Raw genomic sequence first — 18,563 nt, 5'->3', positions numbered from 1 at the left:
TGTTCCTCACTCTGGAGTGTCTTATTAAAGACTGAGGTCACTGTTACTCTCACCTCCCTGTGTACAGCCTCATCTGTGTTAGGAACACCATACCTCCAATTCTGGCCTCTTAGAAACATAGAAAATAGGTGCAAGAGTAGGCCATTCGGCCCTTCTAGCCTGCACTGCCATTCAATGAGTTCATGGCTGAACATGCAACTTCAGTACTCCATTCCTGCTTTCTCGCCATACCGCTTGATCCCCCTAGTAGTAAGGACTTCATCTAACTCCTTTTTGAATATATTTAGTGAATTGGCCTCAACAACTTTCTGTGGTAGAGAATTCTACAGGTTCACCACTTTCTGGGTGAAAAAGTTTCTCCTCATCTCAGTCCTAAATGGCTTACCCCTTATCCTAAGACTGTGACCCCTGGTTCTGGACTTCCTCAACATTGGGAACATTCTTCCTGCATCTAACCTGTCTGAACCCATCAGAATTTTAAACTTTTCTATTCTTATTCTTCTGAACTCCAGTGAATACAAGCCCAGTTGATCCAGTCTTTCTTGATAGGTCAGTCCCGCCATCCCGGGAATCAGTCTGGTGAATCTTCGCTGCACTCCCTCAATAGCAAGAATGTCCTTCCTCAAGTTAGGAAACCAAAACTGTACACAATACTCCAGGTGTGGCCTCACCAAGGCCCTGTACAACTGTAGCAACACCTCCCTGCCCCTGTACTCAAATCCCCTCGCTATGAAGGCCAACATGCCATTTGCTTTCTTAACCACCTGCTGTACCTGCATGCCAACCTTCAATGACTGATGTACCATGACACCCAGGTCTCGTTGCACCTCCCCTTTTCCTAATCTGTCACCATTCAGATAATAGTCTGTCTCTCTGTTTTTACCACCAAAGTGGATAACCTCACATTTATCCACATTATACTTCATCTGCCATGCATTTGCCCACTCACCTAACCTATCCAAGTCACTCTGCAGCCTCATAGCATCCTCCTCGCAGCTCACACTGCCACCCAACTTAGTGTCATCCGCAAATTTGGAGATACTACGATGAATCCCCTCGTCTAAATCATTAATGTACAGTGTAAACAGCTGGGGCCCCAGCACAGAACCTTGCGGTACCCCACTAGTCACTGCCTGCCATTCTGAAAAGTATCCATTTACTCCTACTCTTTGCTTCCTGTCTGACAACCAGTTCTCAATCCATGTCAGCACACTACCCCCAATCCCATGTGCTTTAACTTTGCACATTAATCTCTTGTGTGGGACCTTGTCGAAAGCCTTCTGAAAGTCCAAATATACCACATCAACTGGTTCTCCCTTGTCCACTCTACTGGAAACATCCTCAAAAAATTCCAGAAGATTTGTCAAGCATGATTTCCCTTTCACAAATCCATGCTGACTTGGACCTATCATGTCACCTCTTTCCAAATGCGCTGCTATGACATCCTTAATAATTGATTCCATCATTTTACCCACTACTGAGGTCAGGCTGACCGGTCTATAATTCCCTGTTTTCTCTCTCCCTCCTTTTTTAAAAAGTGGGGTTACATTGGCTACCCTCCACTCGATAGGAACTGATCCAGAGTCAATGGAATGTTGGAAAATGACTGTCAATGCATCCGCTATTTCCAAGGCCACCTCCTTAAGTACTCTGGGATGCAGTCCATCAGGCCCTGGGGATTTATCGGCCTTCAATCCCATCAATTTCCCCAACACAATTTCCTGACTAATAAGGATTCCCCCCAGTTCCTCCTCCTTACTAGACCCTCTGACCCCTTTTATATCCAGAAGGTTGTTTGTGTCCTCCTTAGTGAATACCGAACCAAAGTACTTGTTCAATTGGTCTGCCATTTCTTTGTTCCCAGTGATAACTTCCCCTGATTCTGACTGCAGGGGACCTACGTTTGTCTTTACTAACCTTTTTCTCTTTACATATCGATAGAAACTTTTGCAATCTGTCTTAATGTTCCCTGCAAGCTTCTTCTCGTACTCCATTTTCCCTGCCCTAATCAAACCCTTTGTCCTCCTCTGCTGAGTTCTAAATTTCTCCCAGTTCCCGGGTTCGCTGCTATTTCTGGCCAATTTGTACGCCACTTCCTTGGCTTTAATACTATCCCTGATTTCCCTTGATAGCCACGGTTGAGCCACCTTCCCTTTTTTATTTTTACGCCAGACAGGAAAGTACAATTGTTGTAGTTCATCCATATGGTCTCTAAATGTCTGCCATTGCCCATCCACAGTCAACCCCTTAAGTATCATTCGCCAATCTATCCTAGCCAATTCACGTCTCATACCTTCAAAGTTACCCTTCTTTAAGTTCTGGACCATGGTCTCTGAATTAACTGTTTCATTCTCCATCCTAATGCAGAATTCCACCATATTATGGTCACTCTTCCCCAAGGGGCCTCGCACAATGAGATTGCTAATTAATCCTCTCTCATTACACAACACCCAGTCTAAGATGGGCTCCCCCCTAGTTGGTTCCTTGACATATTGGTCTGGAAAACCATCCCTTATGCACTCCAGGAAATCCTCCTCCACCGTATTGCTCCCAGTTTGGTTAGCCCAATCTATGTGCATATTAAAGTCACCCATTATAACTGCTGCACCGTTATTGCATTCACCCCTAATTTCCTGTTTGATGCCCTCCCCAACATCACTACTACTGTTTGGAGGTCTGTACACAACTCCCACTAATGTTTTTTGCCCTTTGGTGTTCTGCAGCTCTACCCATATAGATTCCACATCATCCAAGCTAATGTCCTTCCTAACTACTGCATTAATCTCCTCTTTAACCAGCAATGCCATCCCACCTCCTTTTCCTTTTATTCTATCCTTCCTGTGTAACCCCCGTTTCCTTCGCCCCACCATTGGCGAGAGTGCCTTCAGCTGTCTCGGGCCTAAGCTTGAAATTGCCTCTCCACTTCTCTCTGCTCCTTTAAGACCCTTCTTGAAACCTACCTGTTTGACCAAGCTTTTAATCACCTGTCCTCATATCTCCTTCTTTGGCTCAGTGACAATTTTTGTCTGATCACACTCCTGTGAAGCTCCTTGGGATATTTTTATTACATTAAAAGGTGCTATGTAAATGCAAGTTGTTGTTGCTAAATTGGAATCCTATGCCAGTTGTCGCAATTTTGACATACCAATTGCGGAGAGTGCATCGCATATGCTCCACCCAGTGGTACCAGGCATTAAGCCGCCTAACTGGCTGCAAAATGCTCAAAAACTCGGTTTGAACATGATTTTATATTTTAAGGGATCAGAAGGAGCATTAATGCTTTTCCAAGCCCCTCAAAAGTCAACCTCTGAGATGGCCAACCACCCTCAGCCATCCCCCAAGATCGTCTTCACCTCATTCACCTATCTTTTCCAATGGGCTCCACGCTGGAGGCGTCAGATTTTCATCCAGCTCAGGTCAGCGAGCTGCTCAAAATGCGCAAGCAGTTTGCTGACAATATGGAAATGAGACTTGACCATGAAAGTTAGGTAGGCCTTAGACAGATTCCATCAAATGGACAGTGGGCTTGCACTGTCCACCAACTCTCCAATGGAATCGGTCACCTGAAACTTGCCTCCACTAGATCTAAAGCTAGAATTGGACTTCTTTACCCCACTAAATCCTATTACAATAGCTACCTAAAACTATCATAGGTATAAGTTTTTAAAATCTTACTCCCAGACATATGCAAACAATTGAAATGGGCAATTCTTCACTACAGTAACCCCTCCCCATCCCATATTAATTCCTAATTACAGTAAGGATTAAAGTGTATATATCGATGATTTGAGCAGAATGAATTAACAAGATATAACAGAAACCTGGTGGCAATTGAGGAGAAAAAGATGCCTTTGGATTAGTGAGTAGACAGATCTTTTCTTGTCAGTAAACTGTTCCATTCTTTTCTTAATGACATTGAGGATGCAGAGCTCTATGGAATGGCCCTATAAACAGGATTGTTTTAAAAATACAAAAATTAGACAAAGGAAAGTGCTTACCAAACATATCGTCAGGTGGAATTCTTGCCACATGACCTCGTTGCCAGGCTACCCTGAGAATTCCACTTGAAGTGCCCTCTGTAGACTCAGTGAGACCCATGTGAGCCTCAAAGTACAAAAGGTACCAACTAATCGATCCCTCTGCATACTGGGATGAAATGTCACTACTCAAGAAGTTAATTTATTTTATCTTCCCTTCAGCTCAAATGGCCTCTTGCTTTCCCTCTTGGAGTGGCAGAATGTCACTCTGAGATTGCATTGCCTCAGTGGGCCAGACACGCCGTTACATCACTACATATGTGGCTGCCCGAATATTTAAACGATCCTATCCCCAGGGATGGGGTTAAGGAGAGGTGGAAGTGGTAAATAAAATTCTAGCCTGCTCTGCATTTCTGGCACTGCAATGTTGTTGCCAAAATTGTAATCCTCTAATGTCTGAAATAAGGTTCCAGTTTTATCAGGTTTAAAAAAAACAAAGAATATATAAACATTTTTTAAACAGGTGTTTGAGACTAAATCACTTACAGCAATCTTCTGATATGTTTTCATTATGAATTGAACTAAAGATGATTTCAAACATCTCTGCCCAGCCAGTATTATCTTCTAAAAAAAAGATAGCAAAGCACATTTCAATAAATTTTTAGACGTAAAAATGTACTTAAAACTGATATAGTAACACAAAGCCTTGCCATCCCATGATTAAAACTAAAATTAAAATATTAAGCGATCATTTGATTACTTCAAAGTAAGCTAAGAGCATTGAACCAGAAGACAAAATGGAAATTAGCAGTAAGTAAACTTAGAATATATATCAGAAAAAAATATTTTGCTTAAATATATTGATAATCTACCAAACATGGCAAGAAGAGACAAAAATACTGGGTCATTCAAAATACAATTAATTAAAGTTCATGATGGCTGAACTAATGTAGTAGAAGGGCGAGTTTCAATAGAATTAAAGTCCTTTCTCAACTTTGATTTTCTTGACCATTTAGAATCATGGAAGATAAGGGAAGAACCATGGAAGAAAGGGCAGAAAACGCTAGTGGGAGTTGTATACAGACCACCAAATAGTAGTGAGGTTGGGGACTGCATCAAACAAGAAATTAGAGATGCATGCAATAAAGGTACAGTGGTTATCATGGGTGACTTTAATCTACATATAGATTGGGCTAATCAAACTAGTAGCTGTACGGTGGAGGAGGATTTCCTGGAGTGTATTAGGGATGGTTTTCTAGACCAATATGTCGAGGAATCAACTAGAGGGCTGGCCATCCTAGACTGGGTGATGTGCAAGAAAGGACTAATTAGTAATATTGTTGTGCGAGGCCCCTTGGAAAAGAATGACCATAATATGGTAGAATTCTTTATTAAGATGGAGAGTGACACAGTTAATTCACAGACTAGGGTCCTGAACTTAAGAAAAGGTAACTTCGATGGTATGAGACATGAATTGGCTAGAATAGACTGGCGAATGATACTTAAAGGGTTGATAGTGGATAGGCAATGGCAAACATTTAAAGATCACATGGATGAACTTCAGCAATTGTACATCCCTGTCTGGAGTAAAAATAAAATGGGGAAGGTGGCTCAACCGTGGCTAACAAGGGAAATTAGGGATAGTGTTAAATCCAAGGAAGAGGCATATAAATTGGCCAGAAAAAGCACCAAACTTTAGGACTGTGAGAAATTTAGATTTAAGCATAGGACAAAGGGTTTAATTAGGAAGGGGAAAATAGAGTATGAGAGGAAGCTTGCTGGGAACATAAAAACTGACTGGAAAAGCTTCTATAGATATGAGAAGAGAAAAAGATTAGTGAAGACAAATGTAGGTCCATTGCAGTCAGAATCAGGTGAATTTATAATGGGGAACAAAGAAATGGCAGACAAATTGAACAAATACTTTGGTTCTGTCTTCACGAAGGAAGACACAAATAACCTTCCGGAAATACTAGGGGACCGAGGGTTTAGTGAGAAGGAGGAACTGAAGGAAATCCTTACTAGGCGGGAAATTGTGTTAGGGAAATTGATGGGATTGAAGGCCAACAAATCCCCAGGGGCTGATAGTCTGCATCGCAGAGTACTTAAGGAAGTGGCCCTAGAAATAGTGGCTGCATTAGTGATCATTTTCCAACAGTCTATCGACTCGGGATCAGTTCCTATGGACTGGAGGGTAGTTAATGTAACACCACTTTTTAAAAAAGGAGGGAGAGAGAAAACGGGGAATTATAGACCAGTTAGCCTGATGTCAGTAGTGGGGAAAATGTTGGAATCAATTATTAAAGATGAAATAGCAGCACATTTGGAAAGCAGTGACAGGATCGGTCCAAGTCAGCATGGATTTATGAAAGGGAAATCCTGCTTGACAAATCTTCTAGAATTTTTTGAGGATGTAACTCGTAGAGTGGACACGGGAGAACCAGTGGATGTGGTGTATTTGGGCTTTCAAAAGGCTTTTGACAAGGTCACACACAAGAGATCGGTGTGCAAAATGAAAGCACATGGTATTGGGGGTAATGTATTAACGTGTATTGAGAACTAGTTGGCAGACAGGAAGCAGAGAGTTGGGAAAAATGGGTCCTTTTCAGAATGGCAGGCAGTGACTAGTGGGGTGCCACAGGGCTCAGTGCTGGGACCCCAGCTATTTACAATATACATCAATGATTTAGACAAAGGGATTGAATGTAATAGCTCCAAGTTTGCAGATGACACTAAGCTGGGTGGCAGTGTGAGCTGTGCGGAGGATGCTAAGAGGCTGCAGGGTGACTTGGATAGGTTAGGTGAGTGGGCAAATGCATGGCGGATGCAGTATAATGTGGAGCATTGTGAGGTTATCCACTTTGGTGGCAAAAACACGAAGGCAGAATATTATCTGAATGGCAGCACATTAGGAAAAGGGGAGGTGCAGTGAGACCTGGGTATCATGGTTCATTAGTCATTGAAAGTTGGCATGCAGATGCAGCTGGCAAAGAAGGCAAATGGCATGTTGGCCTTAATAGCTAGGAGATTTGAGTATAGGAGCAGAGAAGTCTTGGTGCAGCTGTACAGGGCCTTGGTGAGGCCTCACCTAGAATATTGTGTTCAGTTTTGGTCTCCTAATCTGAGGATGGACGTTCTTTCTATTGAGGGAGTGCAGCGAAGATTCACCAGACTGATTCCTGGGATGGCAAGACTGACATATGAGGAGAGACTGGATTGACTGGGCCTATTCACTGGAGTTTGGAAGAATGAGAGGGATCTCATAGAAACATATAAAACTCTGACGGGACTGGACAGATTAGATGTAGGAAGAATGTTCCCGATGTTGGGGGAGTCCAGAACCAGGGGTTGCAGTCTAAGGATAAGGGGTAAGCCATTTAAGACCGAGATGAGGAGAAACTTCTTCACTCAGAGAGTTGTTAACCTGTGGAATTCTCTACCGCAGAGAGTTGTTGAATATATCTAACGAACTGGCATCAAGAGGGAGTTAGATATGGCCCTTATGGCTAAAGGGATCAAGGGGTATGGAGAGAAAGCAGGAAAGGAGTAGTGAGGTGAATGATCAGCCATGATCTTATTGAATGGTGGTGTGGGCTCGAAGGGCCGAATCCTGCACCTATTTTCTATGTTTCTATAAGGTACTAATAAAAATGTATAATATAATATAAATCACTGCTCCACTATAGTTTTGCTTTCCATCAATATGCACCATTGTAATGGCATGCCCTGCTTTAATGTATGTTAGTTTGGAGCAGTTGTTGTTGTAAATACTTGGATGAAAGAATTCAGTTTGAATGTTAGTGAGTGTATCAGAAGAATAAATTAAACTGGCAACTTTAGCGCCTTCATATTCTTTCCTCTTTCCACACCACCCCCCACCCATCCCCTGCTGCACTCCTCAGTGTTTTCCATCTTTCTTTCTTCTCCTGCAGTGTCCGACTCATTAGATACATGTGGGCCCAAGTTTGCCCAGGAGTTGCTGTTTTTTTTTGGAGCAACTAGATTTTTTTGGAGTATCTTAAAACTCGTAATTCTGCCCATTTAATTTGACCCAGTGTAAGTGAGTTAGTTAGGTTTTTTTTTTAACGTAAGTTTTTTTTTCCAAAAGGGGGCGTTACCAGCCACTTCCTCCTGTTTTGGTCATTTAAGCAAGTTTAGACAGCTGAACTTTACTCCAAACTAACTTAGGCCAGCATACCTAGCCACTTGTGTCCGCACAGAAAAACCTTGCGGTGAGCTAAGAGATCAGCGCAGGTAGTCAGATGTGGCGGTGTGGGGGCTGCGGGTGAAGGGAAGTGAGAGGACCTTGCAAAGCATTAAACACCTTAACAACAATATTAAAGAAGCACAAGTACATTTAAAGCACCAAGCACTAAACAAAGCACAAAAATTAGCATTCAATAACAAATAAAAAATACAAAGAAACTGAGAGGACCTGCACCTAGCACCAAGACTTACAAAGCACTAAACAACTAGATTAAACATGGATTGGTAAACTAGCAAATACATTATAACAAGGCCTGTAAATAAGAGTTTCAGCTAAACTATTTTACAGAATTCGTTTTGAAAGCAGAAGAAGAGTAAACTTGAATGTAAATCAAACAAGAATTTAGGACCACATAATCAATCAGTAAGTAAGTAAGTAAAAAATAGAAGTCCTACCTTCAGCAAAGCTTTACTGCAGAAAAACACTAGCAGCTGGCCGCCGATGAGGGAGCCCATTCAGCCAGGGCTAGGGGCGGTAAGACGCACACCGGGAGGCTAGGCTCAACGCGGCATCAGTAAAGGGGGGTGGGGGGGAGGCTGAACGCGGCACAGGGGAAATGATGACAAAGGCCCAGCTCAGGTGGGCTGGTCACCTGGTCCCTATGCCTGGTACGAGACAACCCAAGAAGATATTCGACAATAATTCGAAGCTTGGTAACTGCTCTCATTGTGGTCAGTTCAAAAGATATATGGTTTGCCAAAAGACCGATCTTAAAAATGTGGCATCCCAGCTGACACATGGAGAATGCTGCTTATGACTGGAACATTGATAAAAGATGATTCACAAAGGCACAGCAAAGCTTTAAGCAAGTCGTATCCAGCTAGCTGAAGAAAAGAGAAATTAAATCAAAAGAGTAAGATTAGTCGTTGGCTGGGGGGGGGGGGGGGGTGGTGGTGGGGAGGCTGACTGAACGCGGCAGGGAAAGCCGATGAGGGAGCCCATTCGACCAGAGCTAGGGGTGGCGAGCTTCGGGCCCCTCCCACACAGCCTGCAGAGATTCTGGGAGCAGGAGCTACTCTAGCGTGCATGTGCAGAGGTCCTGGCACTGGCTTCAGCGCCGGGACTTGGCTCCACCCCCCCACTCCTTGTGGTGCACCACACCAAGGGCCTACAACGTTCCAGGAGTGGGGAGAATACCAGGGTAAGTTTTCGGCGCAGTTTTTCTTCTACAAAGTTGGCGCGCCCTTTGGCCCCAAGTTTCCACACACGGCGAAAAAGGCGCCCCTCAGAGCTGGGCGCCTGTTTTTCGCGCCGAAAACAGCGCCTGAAAAAGAACGTGGTATTCTCAAGCTCCTTGCAGCTCGATGTCTGCTTGGCGCGGTGCACAGGGGGCGGAGCCTACCACTCGCGCCGATTTTGTAAGTAGGAGGGGGCGGGTACAATTTAAATGAGTTTTTTTGGTGCCGGCAACCCTGCGCATGCGCATTGGAGCGTTCACGTACGTGCAGTCTGAAGTAAACATTGGCACTCGGCCATTTTTAAAAGTGCTGCAGAAAAAGTGAAAATTTGTTTATTGAACCATTGCAAAGGCTTGCATTTTAATTTTCTTGATATTTCTGTGTGTAAGGGAGTGCTTTTAGCAGTCAGTCCCCCTCACAGCTAGAAGGCTGCTGCTGCTCCCGACCAGCCACTGACGCCGCTGCAATCCCATGGCCGAATGGCCTCAAGTCCGTCCGGGTGCTGCATCTTCGCGGGGAATGAAGGCCTGCCTCAAGCACCAAGGCTGCTTGCTGCCTACCCCTGCCCCCGAGACCGACGCCACACCGCTGCCTGAAGCGCTGCTTGCTGCCTGGCCCAGAGACCGACGCCACACCGCTGCCTGAAGCGCTGCTTGCTGCCTGGCCCCGAGACCGACGCCACACCGCTGCTTGAAGCGCTGCTTGCTGCCTGCCCCTGCCCCAGAGACCGACGCCACACCGCTGCTTGAAGCGCTGCTTGCTGCCTGGCCCCGAGACCGACGCCACACCGCTGCCTGAAGCGCTGCTTGCTGCCTGAAGCGCTGCTTGCTGCCTGGCCCAGAGACCGACGCCACACCGCTGCCTGAAGCGCTGCTTGCTGCCTGGCCCAGAGACCGACGCCACACCGCTGCCTGAAGCGCTGCTTGCTGCCTGGCCCAGAGACCGACGCCACACCGCTGCCTGAAAGGCCTGCCTGAAGCACTTTCACACAGGTAGGAACATGGTTTATTTAATCTTTTCTTTGCTTATAAATTTTTATTCAGGTTGGATTTATTTGTATAATATTTGTATAAGTATAACTAAGGATTGATTGTAGAATTTAATGACTTCCCTTCCCCCTCCTCCCCCCCCCACCTCGTTCCCGACGCCTAATTTGTAACCTGCGCCTGATTTTTTAAAGTGTAGACAAGGTTTTTTCAAGCGTACAAAAATCTTCACTTGCTCCATTCTAAGTTAGTTTGGAGTATGTTTTCACTGTGAAAACTTTGAAATCAGGCGTCAGTGGCCGGATACGCCCCCTTTTGAAAAAAAAATTCTGTTCCAAAGTGAAACTGTTCTACCTGACTAGAACTGCAGAAAAAAAATGTGGAGAATTCCGATTTCTAAGATACTCCGTTCTACACCAGTTCTAAAAATCAGGAGCAAATCATGTGGAAACTTGGGGCCATAAAGCAGGTGGGGGGGGGGCAAACTTGGGCCCATAGAAATTGCAACACGGAAGTTCGTCTTTCAGTCCAACCAGTCAGTGGTGGTGTTTATCCTCCCCTTGAGCAGGAATCTTAATCCCATGTGTCTGTCCTGGGATATGGTTCCACTGGCATCAGCTGTCCTTTTGAACCTTGTTTGAGTTGTGTTCAATAGTTGAGCACAGCATAAGTGCCCCGATCCTGTTCTCACCCAATGCTCAAAATATGTTTTTTCGGTAGAGGTTATTGCATAGTTAAAAGTGGAAAACCTAGCTGATTTTTTTCCCTCCCGAAATATCCATGATTTTGAGGTCAATTGTAGCAATTTTGAGCTCCAGTAGAAACTAATTTTCCAATAGCAATTGAAAATCAATCAATCTAAAATGCTGGAGATAATGGACACAATTTTAAAGCTATTTAATATTATTGTAATCATTGTTGTGAAAGAGTGTGTATGGACAAATCTATGTTCAAAAATCATTGTTAAAAGTCATGTTTTAAGAAATGAAGTGGCATGATAGTTAAAGATAACTCGGTAATACTGATTTCACAAAATGTTCTGCATCTATTCAAATTTATGTGGGTCGGGGGGTGGGGCAAAAAAGTACCATATTTATCCTATGCTGGGTATATCTACTACTTTGTAATCACAATTTCATAACTTTGCAGCTTTGCAGCATTGGCATTTTCTACTGAATAAGCATATCTAATTCAAACAAGTAACAACATGTCAAATTATAATGATAGTTTCAAAAATGTATTTTCTCGAACCAGAATTATATGCAATGTAAATGACAGTCTGATATGTTACTTCATTTCAGATAATAAAAAGTACATTACCACAATCCTCCTCATCAGCTCCGTTTTCACAGTCTTTAATTTTATTGCAATGTGATGACTGTGGTATACATACTGAGAGATTTCCACATGGGAAAAATCCAATTGGGCAACCTGGATTCTGAGAGATAGTTTCTGTCTTCACAAGTTCTAAAGAGGAAAAAGAGAGATTACAACACTCAAATGGTTTTTACTTAAAGGATCTTCAGTTGTGAAAAATTTCTCCCTTTCAAGAGCGAGTTACAAATTATTAAAATATGTATAGCATTTCAGCAAATGAATAAGCCAGCCAGGATCTGAAAATGTGCATAGAATCATAGAAACATAGACAATAGGTGCAGGAGTAGACCATTCGGCCCTTCGAGCCTGCACCGCCATTCAATGAGTTCATGGCTGAACATGCAACTTCAGTACCCCATTCCTGCTTTCTCGCCATACCCCTTGATCCCCCTAGTAGTAAGGACTACATCTAACTCCTTTTTGAATATATTTAGTGAATTGGCCTCAACAACTTCCTGTGGTAGAGAATTCCACAGGTTCACCACTCTCTGGGTGAAGAAGTTTCTCCTCATCTCGATCCTAAATGGCTTACACCCCTTATCCTCAGACTGTGACCCCTGGTTCTGGACTTCCCCAACATTGAGAACATTCTTCCTACATCTAACCTGTCTAAACCCATCAGAATTTTAAACGTTTCTATGAGATCCCCTCTCATTCTTCTGAACTCCAGTGAATACAAGCCCAGTTGATCCAGTCTTTCTTGATATGTCAGTCCCGCCATCCCGGGAATCGGTCTGGTGAACATTCGCTGCACTCCCTCAACAGCAAGAATGTCCTTCCTCAAGTTAGGAGACCAAAACTGTACACAATACTCCAGGTGTGGCCTCCCCAAGGCCCTGTACAACTGTAGTAACACCTCCCTGCCCCTGTACTCAAATCCCCTGGCTACGAAGGCCAACATGTCATTTGCTTTCTTAACCACCTGCTGTACCTGCATGCCAACCTTCAATGACGGATGTACCATGACACCCAGGTCTCGTTGCAACTCCCCTTTTCCAAATCTGTTACCATTCAGATAATAGTCCGTCTCTCTGTTTTTATCACCAAAGTGCACAACCTCACATTTACCCACATTATACTTCATCTGCCATGCATTTGCCCACTCACCTAACCTATCCAAGTTACTCTGCAGCCTCATAGCATCCTCCTCGCAGCTCACACTGCCACCCAACTTAGTGTCATCCGCAAATTTGGAGATACTACGATTAATCCCCTCGTCTAAATCATTAATGTACAATGTAAACAGCTGGGGCCCCAGCACAGAACCTTGCGGTACCCCACTAGTCACTGCCTGCCATTCTGAAAAGTACCCATTTACTCCTACTCTTTGCTTCCTGTCTACCAACCAGTTCTCAATCCACATCAGCACACTACCCCCAATCCCATGTGCTTTAACTTTGCACATTAATCTCTTGTGTGGGACCTTGTCGAAAGCCTTCTGAAAGTCCAAATACACCATATCAACTGGTTCTCCCTTGTCCACTCTACTGGAAACATCCTCAAAAAATTCCAGAAGATTTGTCAAGCATGATTTCCCTTTCACAAATCCATGCTGACTTGGACCTATCATGTCCCCTCTTTCCAAATGCGCTGCTATGACATCCTTAATAATTGATTCCATCATTTTACCCACTACCGATGTCAGGCTGACCGGTCTATAATTCCCTGTTTTCTCTCTCCCTCCTTTTTTAAAAAGTGAGGTTACATTGGCTACCCTCCACTCCATAGGAAGTAATCCAGAGTCTATGGAATGTTGGAAAATGACTGTCAATGCATCTGCTATTTCCAAGGCCACCTCCTTAAGTACTCTGGGATGCAGTCCATCAGGCCCTGGGGATTTATCGGCCTTCAATCCCATCAATTTCCCTAACAGAATTTCCCGACTAATAAGGACTTCCCTCAGTTCCTCCTTCTTACTAGACCCTCTGACCCTTTTATATCCGGAAGGTTGTTTGTGTCCTCCTTAGTGAATACCGAACCAAAGTACTTGTTCAATTGGTCTGCTATTTCTTTGTTCCCCGTTATGACTTCCCCTGATTCTGACTGCAGGGGACCGACATTTGTCTTTACTAACCTTTTTCTCTTTACATATCTATAGAAGCTTTTACAGTCCATCTTAATGTTCCCTGCCAGCTTTCTCTCGTACTCTATTTTCCCTGCCCTAATCAAACCCTTTGTCCTCCTCTGCTGAGTTCTAAATTTCTCCCAGTCCCTGGGTTCGCTGCTATTTCTGGCCAATTTGTATGCCACTTCCTTGGCTTTAATACTATCCCTGATTTCCCTTGATAGCCACGGTTGAGCCACCTTCCCTTTTTTATTTTTACACCAGACAGGGATGTACAATTCTTGTAGTTCATCCATTCAGTCTCTAAATGTCTGCCATTGCCCATCCACTGTCAACCCCTTAAGTATCATTCGCCAATCTATCCTAGCCAATTCACGCCTCATACCTTCAAAGTTACCCTTCTTTAAGTTCTGGACCATGGTCTCTGAATTAACTGTTTCATTCTCCATCCTAATGTAGAATTCCACCATATTATGGTCACTCTTCTCCAAGGGGCCTCGCATAATGAGATTGCTAATTAATCCTCTCTCATTACACAACACCCAGTCCAAGATTGCCTCCCCCCTAGTTGGTTCCTCGACATATTGGTCTAGAAAACCATCCCTTATGCACTCCAGGAAATCCTCCTCCACCGTATTGCTTCCAGTTTGGTTAGCCCAATCTATATGCATATTAAAGTCACCCATGATAACTGCTGCACCTTTATTGCATGCACCCCTAATTTCCTGTTTGATGCCCTCCCCAACATCACTTCTACTGTTTGGAGGTCTGTACACAACTCCCACTAACGTTTTTTGCCCTTTGGTGTGCTGCAGCTCCACCCATATAGATTTCACATCATCCAAGCTAATGTCTTTCCTAACTATTGCATTAATCTCCTCTTTAACCAGCAATGCTACCCCACCTCCTTTTCCTTTTATTCTATCCTTCCTGAATGTTGAATACCCCTGGATGTTGAGTTCCCAGCCCTGATCATCCTGGAGCCACGTCTCTGTAATTCCAATCACATCATATCTGTTAACATCTATTTGCACAATGCAAAGATTACAAACAGTACTAAAAGGAAAAAACTGTTTGATAAGTGTCAACTCTTTAAATTACACAAATCCACTTGGAAAAAACAAAATAATTTAAACATTTTCTTTTCTAATTTTCTCCCAGTTTCTGCTCTCCTCACTTGACTGCTGCTGGGGTTCATGTGTGAGCCTAGATAGCGAGTCATTATCATAGGCGGTCCCTCGAACGAGGATGACTTGCTTCCACATAAGTTCACAGATGTTTCAATCCTGAACTCCAATTGAGGGGGTGGAAGATGCCTGTGCGTGAATTTTTTTAACGTGTGGTAACTGTTGCACATCAGCCATCACAGAGCTAGGCCTTTATCCAGTGGCAAAGGTTAACCAGGACGACTGGAGACCTGCTCTGCTGCACGGACCTCGTGCGCACACATATCGCAGTGTAGGCAGGCCCGTGCTGCTCCTGGGCCCTCGGCTCTTCTAGGCCCTGCACCCTCATTCGCCACACATCTCTCACCGCTCCTCTGCCATAAAAACACTCGCCGCACCTCCGCACCAAACATTCACCACGATCAGCAAGTAGAAGACTATTCATTCATTGTAGTCATCACAGCCAAGCCAAATCCTCTCTTCACAGACTTCACACACACAAATACATTTTTCAATTGAAACCTGAGGATGCCAAAGAAAATGGTAGTGTCCCAATATTGCAATTTGGTCAGTTTTGTTTCTGATTTATTCTGAACTGTGAATAAATTTAAATGTGATGTAATTGAGGTGTTTAAGGTAATTAAAGGAATTGATAGATTAGATAGAGAGAGAAACTATTAGATTCGATAGAGAGAAACTATTTCCTCCAATGGGGGAATCCATAACAAGGGGGCATAACCTTGAGCCTCGGCCATTCAGGGGTGGTGTCAGGAAGCACTTCTTCACACAAATGTTGGTGAAAATATGGAACTCTCCCCAAAAAAGCTGTTGCGGGTAGGTCATTTGCAAATTTCAAAGCCAAGATTGATAGATTTTTGTTAGGCAAGAGTATTAAGTGTTATGGAACTAAAGTGGCTGGATGGAGTCAAGATGCAGATCCGCCATGATCTAACTGAATGGCAGAACAGGCTTGAGGGGTTGAATGGCCTACTCCTGTTCCTATGTACCTATGAGGTTAGAATCCTACCCTTCCATCTGTGATCCATGTTCTAAAGCAGCTCATATTGATGAAAGGCTCTGCTTCCCTACTCACTGTAAAGAACCATGTTAGCGTAATTGTGCAGTTATACTGTACATCTTGAGGCACTGCAACACAAATGTCACAACATTCAAGATATGTGAAAAGAACTGGACCAGAAGCATTGTTAGTCTAACAGTATAAGAACATAAGAATTAGGAACAGGAGTAGGCCATCTAGCCCCTCGAGCCTGCTCCGCCATTCAAAAAGATCATGGCTGATCTGGCCGTGGACTCAACTCCACTTACCCGCCCGCTCCCCATAACCCTTAATTCCCTTATTGGTTAAAAATCTATCTATATGTGATTTGAATACATTCAATGAGCTAGCCTCAACTGCTTCCTTGGGCAGAGAATTCCACAGATTCACAACCCTATGGGAGAAGAAATTCCTTCTCAACTCAGTTTTAAATTGGCTCCCCCGTATTTTGAGGCTGTGCCCCCTAGTTCTAGTCTCCCCGACCAGTGGAAACAACCTCTCTGCCTCGATCTTGTCTATCCCTTTCATTATTTTAAATGTTTCTATAAGATCACCCCTCATCCTTCTGAACTTCAACGAGTCAAGACCCAGTCTACTCAATTTATCATCTCCGGAATCAGCCTAGTGAATCGTCTCTGTACCCCGTCCAAGGCTAGTATACCCTTCCATAAGTAAGGTGACCAAAACTGCACGTAGTACTCCAGGTGCGGCCTCACCAATACCCTGTACAGTTGCAGCAGGACCTCCCTGCTTTTGTACTCCATTCCTCTCGCAATGAAGGCCAACATTCCATTCGCCTTCCTGATTACCTGCTGCACCTGCAAACTAACTTTTTGGGATTCATGCACAAGGACCCCCAGGTCCCTCTGCACCGCAGCATGTTGTAACTTCTCCCCAATCAAATAATATTCCCTTTTACTGTTTTTTTTTCCCCAAGGTGGATGACCTCACATTTTCCGACATTGTATTCCATCTGCCAAACCTTAGCCCATTCGCTTAACCTGTCTAAATCTCTTTGCAGCCTCTCTGTGTCCTCTACACAACCCGCTTTCCCACTAATCTTTGTGTTATCTGCAAATTTTGTTACACTACACTCCGTCCCCTCTTCCAGGTCATCTATGTATATTGTAAACAGTTGTGGTCCCAGTACCGATCCCTGTGGCACACCACTAACCACCGATTTCCAACCCGAAAAGGACCCATTTATCCCGACTCTCTGCTTTCTGTTAGCCAGCCAATTTTCTATCCATGCTAATACATTTCCTCTGACTTTGCATACCTTTATCTTCTGCAGTAACCTTTTGTGTGGCACCTTATCGAATGCCTTTTGGAAATCTAAATAAACCACATCCATCGGTACACCTCTATCCACCATGCTCATTATATCCTCAAAGAATTCCAGTAAATTAGTTAAACATGATTTCCCCTTCATGAATCCATGTTGCGTCTGCTTGATTGCACTATTCCTATCTAGATGTCCCGCTATTTCTTCCTTCATGATAGTTTCAAGCATATTCCCCACGACAGATGTTAAACTAACCGGCCTATAGTTACCTGCCTTTTGTCTGCCCCCTTTTTTAAACAGAGGCGTTACATTAGCTGCTTTCCAATCCACTGGTACCTCCAGAGAATTTTGGTAGATTGTAACGAATGCATCTGCTATAACTTTCGCCATCTCTTTTAATACACTGGGATGCATTTCATCAGGACCAGGGGACTTGTCTACCTTGAGTTCCATTAGCTTGTCGAGCACTACCTCCCTAGTGATAGTGATTGTCTCAAGGTCCTCCCTTCCCACATTCCCGTGACCAGCAATTTTTGGCATGGTTTTTGTGTCTTCCACTGTGAAGACCAAAGCAAAATAATTGTTTAAGGTCTCAGCCATTTCCACATTTCCCATTATTAAATCCCCCTTCTCATCTTCTAAGGTACCAACATTTACTTTAGTCACTCTCTCCCGTTTTATATTGGTAAAAGCTTCTGCTGTCTGTTTTTATGTTTTGCGCAAGTTTACTTTCATAATCTCTCTCTCCTTTCTTTATTGCTTTCTTAGTCATTCTTTGCTGTCGTTTAAAATTTTCCCAATCTTCTAGTTTCCGACTAACCTTGGCCACCTTATACGCATTGGTTTTTAATTTGATACTCTCCTTTATTTCCTTGGTTATCCACGGCTGGTTATCCCTTCTCTTACCGCCCTTCTTTTTCACTGGAATATATTTTTGTTGAGCACTATGAAAGAGCTCTTTAAAAGTCCTCCACTGTTCCTCAATTGTGCCACCGTTTAGTCTGTGTTCCCAGTCTACTTTAGCCAACTCTGCCCTCATCCCACTGTAGTCCCCTTTGTTTAAGCATAGTACGCTCGTTCGAGACACTACTTCTTCACCCTCAATCTGTATTACAAATTCAACCATACTGTGATCACTCATTCCGAGAGGATCTTTTACTAGGAGATCGTTTATTATTCCTGTCTCATTACACAGAACCAGATCT

The 18,563-nt window shown here is 43.7% G+C and overlaps 1 protein-coding gene across 2 annotated transcripts in view; it reads right to left on the bottom strand.

Moving 5' to 3' along the window:
- LOC139274850 (relaxin receptor 2-like) overlaps positions 1-18,563 on the bottom strand; it is a 294,506-nt gene that overhangs the window by 208,329 nt on the left and 67,614 nt on the right. For both annotated transcript variants that reach the window (XM_070891552.1, XM_070891551.1), the window contains exons 2-3: positions 11,729-11,875; positions 4,524-4,601 (exon numbers count right to left, since the gene is read on the bottom strand). In XM_070891552.1, coding sequence (XP_070747653.1) covers positions 4,524-4,601; positions 11,729-11,875 — 225 coding nt within the window. The remainder of the gene's footprint in view (positions 1-4,523; positions 4,602-11,728; positions 11,876-18,563) is intronic.

Source organism: Pristiophorus japonicus, chromosome 10 (genome assembly GCF_044704955.1).
Source record: "Pristiophorus japonicus isolate sPriJap1 chromosome 10, sPriJap1.hap1, whole genome shotgun sequence".
Lineage (NCBI taxonomy): Eukaryota > Metazoa > Chordata > Chondrichthyes > Pristiophoridae > Pristiophorus > Pristiophorus japonicus.
Note: the sequence above shows the minus strand (reverse complement) of the source record. Positions and strands in the feature narration are given on the sequence as shown.